The following is an 11945-nucleotide window of genomic DNA, read 5'->3' on the forward strand; positions in this document are numbered from 1 at the left end:
TGCAATGCTCTTCTCGATCAAACCCTCGAGCGTTGGGGTAGAACTACAACTCTAGTGCAATGTTATGTTGCAACAAGGCGCTGATGGCACTCCATTTATCTTCGTAGCATTGCAACGCCATCTTACATCCATGCATACAGCCTTCTGGCATCGCATGGGAGCATTGAGTGAGGGTTGCAATGCTCCGGTCAGAGGTATTTTGGTTATTTCTCCGCCCTTGAAACTCGGATGCTCAAATAACTTCCAAATTGATTCAAATTAATATCGTTTGACATCTTAAGATCGATTCTACCTCTTGGATTCTTAATACATACAAAACAACATAATTAACATGTAAAATCTATTAACGAGCCTAAATTAAGCCTAAGAAAATAGTACTTTTATAGCTCTAACAAATACCCCGAACTTAGTTATTGCTCGTCATGAGCAAGATAGAAACATACATTAAAAAAATACATTCATTAATTCAAAAACATGCTTGCTCAAGTTATAGAGGTTGTTACTCTAGTCTCAACAGTCAATTAGAATGAAATTTGTAAGCAAGAACGAAATTCGATTACAATCAAGCAATGAAGCATATTTTTAAGAATGATTTTAAAGCTATGCATGCATGACTGGGCCTATAGCCTTGCTAGCAATTGCCTGATTTTTATTTCTATTTTTATTTTCACCAACTAATTTTCTCTCTTTTTTACTCACACTAGGCCATTTTTTACCCAATTTTTCTAGTTTTGCTATAAAATAAGTAAGGTTACTTCTAAGCTAAAGGCATTTCTTGGTTACAACAGAAATATAAACCAGACAACCTGATTCTAAGCATGCAAAACTTTAATTTCGCAAAAGCAATGACTTACAAATGCATGATAGACAAGATTTTTTTTTAAAAAAAAAAAAAATTGGGCTAAAAATCATGATTATGCTCCCCTAACATTATTTCATGCAAATTTTATCACAGGAAGAGTACGACATAAACTATTAACATAACCAACTAAGCAACCGAGTAAACAAAACAATTAAGCACACAACATTGTCGAGCCCAGTGCTCTAGGACCCCATGTTATAAAGAAACATTACTCAACGAGTACCCTACCTCCAACTTAAGTTGATACATTGTCCCCAATGTATATCTAATTAAGCTTAATGAAATAAAAAGAAACAAGGGAACAAAAAACCTCCTCTGTAAATATTCTTGTGCATGTGGTGGTGGGTAAGAAGGTGACTTCATTGGATTTTTCTTTCTTTTTTAGGACCAAGGAGAGGAACCTGCAAAAGAAAAAAAAAAAGCTAAGAAAGAAATAAAATAAAGCAAGTAAATTTGTTCACCTAGCTCCCTCTAGAAAGGGAAAATTTGTAATGTTGGTTGCTCGACGTGACCTATCCTCTATCAAGGTAAAAATATATTTTCGTATTTCTCCGGTCATTTCTTAGATGAGTCAATATAGTCAGGCAAGACTATAAGGGTTTCCATCTTACAAAAAGAACCAGATAGGTCAAATTTGTGATTCTTTTTTTATTTATTTATAAAAGAAAAAGGGTTTCCATCTTTAGATGAGTCAATATAGTCAGGCAAGGCTATAAGGGTTTCCATCTTACGAAAAGAACCAGACAGGTCAAATTTATGGTTTTTTTTATTTATAAAAGAAAAAGGAATCAAAATAAGACTTTAGGACTGACTCTTCTGAAATTAAAGACTTGCATTCACAAGGTAATGATAAGCAATGAGATGCTAGAGGAAAGAATAGATTGAGGCTTGGAAGCCTCTAACTCTATCACTTGGGACTCTTTGAGATGAAGCTCGGGCTCATACTCAACCTCAATACTTGTTTTGGACATGGTAGAGAATAAACATCGTCATCACTGAAAGGGTAAAGTTCTTCCACAAAATCAGCCTCAACAGTACAAACGTTGTGAAGCTTTAGACGACTTTCCATTGTTGACATGGAAATTGCAAGTTAAGAATAAGATCCATCTCGGCTAAAACGGGGGCTTAAATCTCCCAGTGAAATTCAATATACTCCTACACACACTGAGAAGAATTATCAACAAGTTCACACATTATAGGACTCAACGTCATACCTTGGCTAGGAGTGTGAGAAATCAGCTACTTAAAGAGGTGATCAATGTCGGTTAACTCTCTTCTCATCCTGGTACACTCAGATGATGGATACACCAAATATTCTTCAAGTCTCCGAACTTATTCAGTGATCTAAGCAACAAGATCACTCAGACTCTGAAAATCAATTCTAGCTTCAGATCTAGAATAGAAGCTATATTGCTGGTAACTTGAGAATTTCTGATGACTATAGGGGTGTTCCTGTACAAACTCAGAAGAACTAATAGAAAGTTCCCTAAACAAATCTTCCAATGAAATACTTGAATTGGCAAAAGAAGCCTCCATCAACGTCGAGCTCAAGCTAGGCATCACGCAAGAGAAATAGGTATCACGCACTGGATTGTGCGAAAGCTGGGGACATGCTTCAGAGGAATGACCTTGAAGTAAACATACTCAACATGTCGCAAGCTCCTACAATTTCCTAGTAGCCAAAACTTGAACAAGAGAGATTAGTTCAGATATTTGATTTCTAAGCTCACTAAATAATCTTACCTATTCTTCACTATGCTGGGTCGATTTCCTTGCAAAAAGCGATAGTAGATGTTCAAATCATCTGCCACGATAAAACAACTAGACATAAGAAAAAAAAACTATTTTTGGGGTTTTTAAAGTTTACAAGTCAAATTCAACTAAAAGAGATGAATTGGCTTGCCTTCCTGGAAACAACGTCATTTTGTTGCGGCTGAAAGAATCATCGTCACCCAAGACATCCAAGTGAACAAGAATTTATTTATAAATTCATCGACTCACTACTTATACTACTAGGTAGCACAAGTGGCAAGCATGAGGTTGAACCACAGAGAAGCCAAGAATTAAATCTCTCCTAAGCTTAATTTAACTATGGAAAGCGATAAAAAGGGGGGGTTTTGTTGTTTGATTGACAAAAAAGCTAAATATGAAAACTAAAAGATAGAAAATTAAGATAGATTGAGAAAAAGAGAGATTGAAAACAAGATTACATTTGTCGGTTTAAAGGTTGTAGGGTTTTCTATGAATCTAATCATCGATTAATTATGAAAACAATCATGAACTAACTATTTCTTAGGTCTAATCTAATGCAGGGACAATCCATACAAACTCCCTAATGAGAATCAATATGTTGTTAATACCTAAATGAACTAAGCTTGTTGCAAGGGAAATTTACTTAGTTAATTGCATTACATTCTTGGATTGATTAAGACATTAAGCAACCCTAATGCATTTTTAAATTTTTAGGTTTTGTTATCAATTAGGTGATCCTAGATAGCCAAGAAATCATGCCATAATTAAAACTAAAACCTATTGCCGCTGAATTAAGCATGCCTTTAATGTAATTACGGACATCAAATTCATGCATAGCAAGACAAACATACAAGACATTTGAGTTTTCAATTCATCAATCCTATATGCTTGTGATAGAAATTGAAGAAAGAATGGAAATCATAAAGAAATAGAAAGATCTAATAAAAAAAAATAACAAACCTCAAAGAATTAAAGAAAATCCCTACAAACCTAAGAAAAACCGATGTCGTGGCCTTGAATCGTTCATCGAATCTGACTCATGATGCCAAGATTCACAATTACAACTAAAAGTCAAAGGAAATCTCTTGAGTTTTTTTCTGGACTAGCCAAAACTGAGCAACATGCTCTAAGACAACCTAACTTTCCTCCTACTCTTTACCTAATTCGTAAAGAACATATTTATAAAATAGTTGCAATGTTGCATTGCTAACAAGAGCATTGCAAAGCTCTTGTTGATGCTGATCTCGAGTGTTGGGTGGAGTTGCAACTCTAGTGTGACATTATGTTGTGACAAGGCGCTGATAGCACTCCGTTTATCTTTGCAGCGTTGCAACAATATTGGCCAGCATTGCAACCCTGCCCTGCATCTATGCATACTACCTTCTAGCATCGCACGGGAGCATTGAGTGAGGGTTGCAATGCTCCAATAAGAGGTATTTTTGTCATTTCTCATCTTTTGAAGCCATGATGCTCAAATTGCCTCCAAATTGATTCAAATTAACCGTTTGACATCTTAAGCTTGATTCTACCTCTTTGGTGCTCAATACCTACAAAATAGCATAATTAACATGTAAAATCCATTAACAAGCCTAAATTAAGCAAAATCCATTAACAAGCCTAAATTAAGCCTAGGAAAATAGTACTTTTATAGTTCTAACAATGCATCAAAGTAAGGAAACAATGAAAGAAAAAATTTAGAAAGCTAAGAAAATTAAGAGAAATTTGAGTGAAGATCGGATCTCTCATGTAGAATGGCTAAAATTTTCTTTTATGCTTAGGTCACAGCATTGCGACTCTGTTAATAGTGTTGCAATGCTCTTATCGATTTTAGACCTCAAGCATTGGAGTAGAGGTGCGATGCTGGCTTGCGACAAGGCGTGCATGCGGATTTATTGAATTTCTGTCAAAAGTCGTAGTGTCAGGACGCTGTGTCATATTTTTCACATTCAGCCTTCTAGCATCGTGTCAGAGCATTGAGGTTGGGTTGTGATGCTGCCTGCATTGTCAAATGCGCTCTATTGAGTGATATTTTGGTTTTGTGACTTCTTCAAATTTATTGTTTCTAAGCTTCCACTTTGACACCAATTTAGCTCATTTTTCTCCTTAATGACTCCTTTGGCTTCTCGGGATGAATTTACCTATAAGATGAACATTTAATATATAAGAATTATACAAAATGAGTAGAGTTAAGGACATAATTATAACTTTTTATTGGAGCTATCAATAACCCAGTTCAATGCAATATCACCTACGTCTAGAGGAGAGTGTGCCTTAGCAAAGAAACTCAACTAATATATAAAGTAAAACAAATTATAGCCTAACTTTAGTGAATACAAACTTAAGCTCCATCTAAGTGTGAGACTTTCTCTTCAAAGAGGATTGATTACCTCAAAATACTACTGACGAAGTTAAATTTTGTGAACACTGTGTTATAGGCAAATCAGTTAGGTAAACATTTACAAAAGCTCAATAAACAATTAAAAGTCATTAATGATATAGCAGAGCACAAAATTTTGAAGGGGTTGTTTCTTCTATTTAGCATCAATGGTAAGTAACTGTACCAAGTTTAAAAGTATTTGATCCAATTCAAATCCAAATTTTAAATTTAATTTTTTATATTTTCTTCACAATTACTGTTTGATAATATACAAGTAATGTTTGAAGAAAGACATAAAAAAAGAATGATCTACATTGAAAATTTCCCCATCTTTCTCTCTTGGTCGCTCTTTTTTGTTTGGAGTGTTATCTCTTGTCTGTTATTGTTTCTCCTATTCTCTCTCTTTATCTTTCTCTTTAATTGTTTCTCCTTCTTTCTCTCCCCATCAAATATGCCCCTCCTCCTCCTCCTCACTCTCTTTCTCTATATTAAGTTTTAACACAAAAACTTTAGGGCAAGACTTTTTCTTTTCTTATCCTTTGTTTTTGTTTGACACAAAAAAACTTCACAAATTCTCATATATTGTTATTCATCCACAACAAAACAAAAGAACCCAAGACAAAGCAGAGACTTGCAAAGTTTGGCACTCCTCAAACACCTAGGTAAATCAAAAATACATCTTCATCATTCAAATGAATATCGTATAGTTGTTTCTTACATTTTTTTTAATCCAGTATAGGATGGGAGATTCGAATCTCGTACCCTTTAGCACACTTTCACTTTTATGTTTTCATATTTGAAGTTATTTTTTATATAGAGTTTTGGTATGTATCATATTTACTTTCATATTTGAATTACTTCGATTTTTCTGTGTGTGTTGTTTCTAGGGACCTAACATAGAAACATATTATCATGTATTTATTTTCTTCGATAGTATAGTTGATATATATCACGTTGAAGAAATGTGTGAGTTTTAAAATAGATTTGAATTTTATTATAGTTGAAACAACAAAAAAAAATTAATGACAATAAATAAAATATAAAAATATATCTCTCAAAAAGTGGAAAAATATTTAATGATGTGATTTTGGGATAATGTGAAAGTCTAAACCTGAATAAAAATTTGTGAGATGTTTTGGTTAAAATAAAATTTAAGTAAAAAGATAGTAGACATGTAACATCTAAATAGAGGGATATACAAAAATAACTCAAAATTATGTCAAAATAAGTATAATCCAACTAACCGTATAAACTTTGAAATTAGAGATTTGATTCTCTAATTTAATAATAATAGGAAGATGCTAAGACAATGCAGAATTTAAAATTTTGCATTGCCGCATTTTTTGTTTATATATATTTAAGGGATAGTGCTCTAGTAATTTTTCATCAATACTACTTAATCTAGATATTTTATATTAATGCATATTAAAAAAATTACATTTATATGAAAGTTAAATTACAAATTTAGCCCCTACTTTCAAAATTTGAATTTGATAAATCCCTCAACATAAAATTTTTATGCTTAATATACCTCTAAACCTTTAACTTTATGTGTAATAGGTCTTTCAATTTTTAAATCTCTAACATATTTGTAAACTTTTATTTTTATAATGAATAGATCTCTAACATATTTAAGCTTCTTCAAATTTAATTGTTTATTTTGATAAATTTTATGTTTATGTGTAATTTAACTTTAACTTTCAATTTTACATCTAATAAATACATGGATTTAAAAAAGCGACAAACATTATATATCAATTTAAAATTTGTCTAATAAACATTAAATTTTTAACAATTTTGAATATCATAAGCTTTTAAGATAGAAAAAAAAAGTCAGAGATCTATTACATACAAATATAAATTTTATTCTCCTAATTAAAGAGTACAAAGTTTAGAGATGTGTAACACATTTACAAGTTCAAACTAAACTTGTAATTTAATCTCAAATAAATGGTAACTTTGGCTTTTTTTAGTTGGTCAATTATAGAAACCTCTAAGAACAATAAATTTTTTTGTGGTTGCTCTTCAAGGTCTTCTTCTAGCTAGCCTCCATTCTTTTTCCTCAAGAATGGAAAAATCATAGTACTTATAACAAAATTTCACTCCTTGAACCTAATCAACCTAGCAATTAGTTTAGTTTATTCTTTCCATTTTTACTGTTTCATGGTTGAGCTATATATGCTTATGGCGAATGATATAATCAAATTTAGGTTAAAAAACACTTTTAGTCCTCGAATTTTCATGAAAATAACAATTTAGTTCATAAACTTTGGACTATAACGATTTAGTCCCTATACTTTTAATTTTGTAAAAATTTAGTCCATGAAATTTTGTATGTAACAATTTAGTCCTTTTATTTTCGACATTGTAACAATTTAGTTCTTGTACTTTCAGCATTGTAACAATTTAGTCTCTAGCAAAAAAATTTATCAAAATTAGATGTCAATTTTAGTACATTATGATGTAAAATTTGTATTTTGTAAAATATTAAGTCTCTAATTAGTTTATCAATTTATTTATACATGAAATCTCATTAAACCTTAACATTAACTTGTATAATAGGGATTAAATCGTTATAAGTTTTAAAGTTCAATGACTAGATTGTTGCATAGTAATGTTCAGGGACTAATTTTTTACCTATATAAAAGTTTAGGGACTAAAAGTGATTTTTAACCTTAAATTTATTATAACTCATCAACTTAAGCTTTTGAGTCTATCGAAGAGGTTATATTTAGATGATGTGATATTAAATTTGCCTTCACACATATGCTTCGGCTTTTAGGTCCATCGGTAATCAACTTAAGTATTATAGGTTTGAATCCTTATAATTTCATTCTCCCAATTATTATTAATTTCTACTTATCGAATTTTCTATTTTCAAAAACTACAAATGAGACGGAATGTAAAGTCTTCTTATCTACTCAAAAGATTAGAAAGACAAGCAACTTTTTTTCTTTTCTTTTCTGTTTTTTTTTTCTTTTTTTGGAAAACACGCAACCAAAATAAATAAATTTAACAAAATTATTGATTAAACTAATAGAATAATTGCAAGCAGCAGATAATAAGATATGAGACGTAGTCGATTATTTTGCATTTTGCAATATTTTTCTTCTTTTATAACGTAAAAACATACATATGATACGCTCTATATATATATACACAATATTTTGTCAAATCGTTGCAGTATATTGATTTATTTCTCCTTCATAGCTTTTATTATTGTTCCAACCGGATAATCAAAGGTTACTCCCAAAACAAAAATCCAACAATATTAGAGATTAAGAAAATCAATGAAAAGGATGTGATTTAGTATGAAAAATAATTAGTCATTAGATGAGAGAAAGAATAATAGAGCAATACACAAAAGCATTTGAATTCAAAATAAGAAACGGAGACAGGGTTAGAAATTAATCTCAACGTATCATTGAAAACCCAGAATTCATTTGTAAATCCATGAAAATAGATTTTCATATAGAGATAATCCATCAAAATCCCACACACATTCCTCGTTATATAAACTAAGCTTAACTTTTGCTATTTCAGCATATCCTTCAAATTGCGGCCTAATGGGTGCTATCTGCTTCAAGGACAAACTTTTTGTCTTGTTAGTCATCTCGGCCTTGGCTTGCTTGAAACCGTTGAGTGCATGGGAGATCCACATCAAGAATGGATTGAGCAACGGACAAGCTCTATTCGTGCATTGCAAGTCGAAAGACACCGACTTGGGCGAGCAAACCCTTAGCACTGGTGCCGAGTTCAAGTGGAAGTTCAAAGTGAACATTTGGAGAACGACATTGTTCTGGTGCTACTTACGTAAGCCGAACGGGCATGAAATGACGTTTGACGCTTTCTGGGTCGAGAAGAAGACCGAGTGGCTGCGTGTCAAATGTGATGATCAAATTTGCAATTGGACGGCGGAAGACAACGGAATTTACCTCAAAGATAATAGTTCAAATCAGGATGAGTTCATTCATTTTTGGAAATTTCCAGCAACTAAGTAGAATATATGACCTTTAAGTGCTCAATTTTTTGCTTTTAACAATCAATTTCGATATGTTCTACTATTTTTACCTCTTGCTTTTTGTTTATTTCCTTCATACATTATAAGTTTAGAACTAGAACGTATATGATTCAACCTATAATCATAAAAACGTTTCAATATTATGACCTTTAAGATGTGATGAGCATGTTATGTGTCAACTTAATTGAGATGTATGATGCACCTTTTGATTCTTTTATTTGATTCTTCAATAAATATATATATATAAAGTCTATTCGATGTTCTAAAATATCAATTTACGATCCAATTGAGAATATCAATTCCCTAGACATAAATGAAAATATAACTACTACTTCCCTAGATACAATAGCTAAAAGAGAGATGACTTTTTTTTTAAGCATAAATAGACAATTGCTAAAGTCCTTAGAGAAATTGATACTCTAACAATAAATACAAATTTTATAAGATATTAAAGAAAACACGAAAAAAAAAAATCTACTATTTATTTTCGTATTACTATTAAGGCACACCTGCGCAAGTGAAATTTTATAATTTTTATTTTAAAATCTAAGAATATAAATTTAATTTTATAAAATAAAACATAGTTAAAATCAATATATGCACTATTATACACTATTTTAAATAAAATACATTATTTAATAATAAACTATTCATATTCAATATTTTTCGAAATGAGAAAAAAATGAAAAAGTTTTTGCATCAATAATGTCGGACACTGCGATTGATCACTCTCTCAAAAAAAAAAATAATAAATTATTTGAAAGAATAACAGTACTAAAAAAAAAAATTATATTTTTAATTTTGCAATCTAAGCATGATTTTTGGCTGTCAATACAAAATTTATCTGTCAATAAATGCTCGTGCTTTTGAAATTGATTTAAATCCTAATTTATTTATTTCAGAGTAATATTTATCTGAGATACATCTCAAATTGAATTTTACTTGAAATCTTATCATCAATTTTTGATAAATTAATTTTCCCTCTTAGAAAGCATTCTGAATTAATTTTGATAAAATTATCGATACACTAGTTATTACACTTAGAAGTTGAATTTATGTTGATATACTATTAAAATACATCAATGATATACTTGAAATTCTGTTTATAAGGAATGTCGATATCTCTTGCACCAAAATTCAAAAGTGTGGTCATATACTAATGTTAGTCTATCATTGATATGGCAAGTGATCAACAAAGAGTGAGATAGAAATATATCTATCACATTCTATCACTGATATATTTATATATAATAAAAGCAAAAACATCAGGAATATAGAAATCTATGGAATGATAGACTTACATCTACATGACAAGTGAACTTGTAACAAAACAGAAATCTATAGCGCGAATAGAATGAGGGAAAATGAGAACTATTGGATAATTAAAACTTATTTACCATTTTTACGATATCATTAAAATATTTGCTCAGATGTAGACTCTTGCAAAAATAAGGTATTGGATGACATAATTTCATCTCCAATACTCTCCCTTTTATTATGAGTTGTTCTCTTTGACAGTAGATTGTGACATTGTTCATTATTTTTCGTTCTTTTGAATAAACAATCATGAAACACCTTTCAGTTTTTTTCGTTTCTATAAAAATATGAAAATTAAAACAACAAACGAGAGAAAACAAACAAGAAAACTACAATAAAATACAAACCAGAGAGATTACCGAGAAAAGAAATACAACTATATTTCACTTTATTGTATATAATTAATTAAGTAAGCCAATTATATTAAAAGCTCTCTCATTCATCTATCCCCTCTTCCATTCATGAATCTTTTCTTCAATACCATCCGGAATGTTTCTCAAGTAAATTCCATCGTCTTTAGCCGTCCAAAAACAGGTACCTTGTAAAGTGCACCTATAATGAAGCCAATAGTGTTGTGCTTCATGCCAAAACACCTCAAAAGAGGCAAAGCTACCATTTGGGTTCTTCACAAAACACCAAAACAAAGTTGTTCCCCAAACATTTTCCTTGAAACTCCATTGAATCTCAGCTCCATGATTAATATATTGTTCTCCAATATCAGTATCTCTTGATTTACAATGCACAAATAATTTCCCATTGCTCAGCCCATTAATCACATGAACATGCCATTTATCAACAAATGCTGGAGGAAGAACTGCTCCCACAAATACATGCTGCTGATGAACAACCATAAATAATACACTCATCAACACAACCAAATAACTCAAATTTCTACCCATTTTCCCTCTGTATTGTAATTGAGACGTTGAAATATATGAATGGCTATTATATATGTATATATATTATCAAATTTTCTCACTCGCAAGGATAGGAAAGAATTGAATTACTTACCTTCAATTTTCACTAATTTACGTTTTTTGTCAATTGGGAAATTATGGTATTGGATTGAATGTAGTCAAAGATTATGAACTTTAAAGCAACAATATAAAAACTTTCCATTTATACGAAAATATTTATAGATTTATTGTAATTTGATAGCGTCTATGCATCTGGCCATGTTTAATACTATATATCGGTTACCGTTAAGATTGTCTTTCTTTGTTCTGTTTATTTCTATTGAAATAAATGTAAATATGTGGATTTTTTTTTTAAAGAAAGAATTATTTTTTGTTGCGTTAATTCGTAAATGGATTTCTTTGAAAAAATAATATTCATGAAATTACTCTAGTAAAACTTATATCCGTTCGCTTACGGTTATTGCATAAATCATGCACTAAATTAAGAAGGAAAAAAAAATACGTTTTTTCTTATTTGGAGTTTTGTGATCTAATCTATTAAACACACATGAATTTTTGTAGTTACTACGTATTTGACATAAATACTATCTCTAATAACTTTTAATGGCAGAATAGGAAAAAAAAAATCTTAAAATTGTAAATTTAGTGATCAACATTTTGAACTTTACAAATATAGCAAAATAATAATAATAATAATAA

General features: G+C 30.7%; 2 protein-coding genes across 2 annotated transcripts; one reads left to right on the forward strand and one right to left on the reverse strand.

Annotated features, from left to right (window-relative positions):
- The first annotated feature begins 8557 nt into the window (after window positions 1-8557).
- On the forward strand, window positions 8558-8992 carry LOC120084676 (S-protein homolog 1-like). The gene has a single exon (XM_039040485.1). The coding sequence runs from the start codon at window positions 8558-8560 to the stop codon at window positions 8990-8992; it is 435 nt and encodes a 144-aa protein (XP_038896413.1).
- Window positions 8993-10772: 1780 nt separating this feature from the next.
- Window positions 10773-11228, reverse strand: LOC120084677 (S-protein homolog 1-like). Its single transcript, XM_039040486.1, has one exon. It carries the CDS (start codon window positions 11226-11228, stop codon window positions 10773-10775), a length of 456 nt encoding a protein of 151 aa, XP_038896414.1.
- Between the last annotated feature and the right edge of the window lie 717 nt (window positions 11229-11945).

Source organism: Benincasa hispida, chromosome 9 (assembly GCF_009727055.1).
Source record: "Benincasa hispida cultivar B227 chromosome 9, ASM972705v1, whole genome shotgun sequence".
NCBI classification, from domain to species: domain Eukaryota; kingdom Viridiplantae; phylum Streptophyta; class Magnoliopsida; order Cucurbitales; family Cucurbitaceae; genus Benincasa; species Benincasa hispida.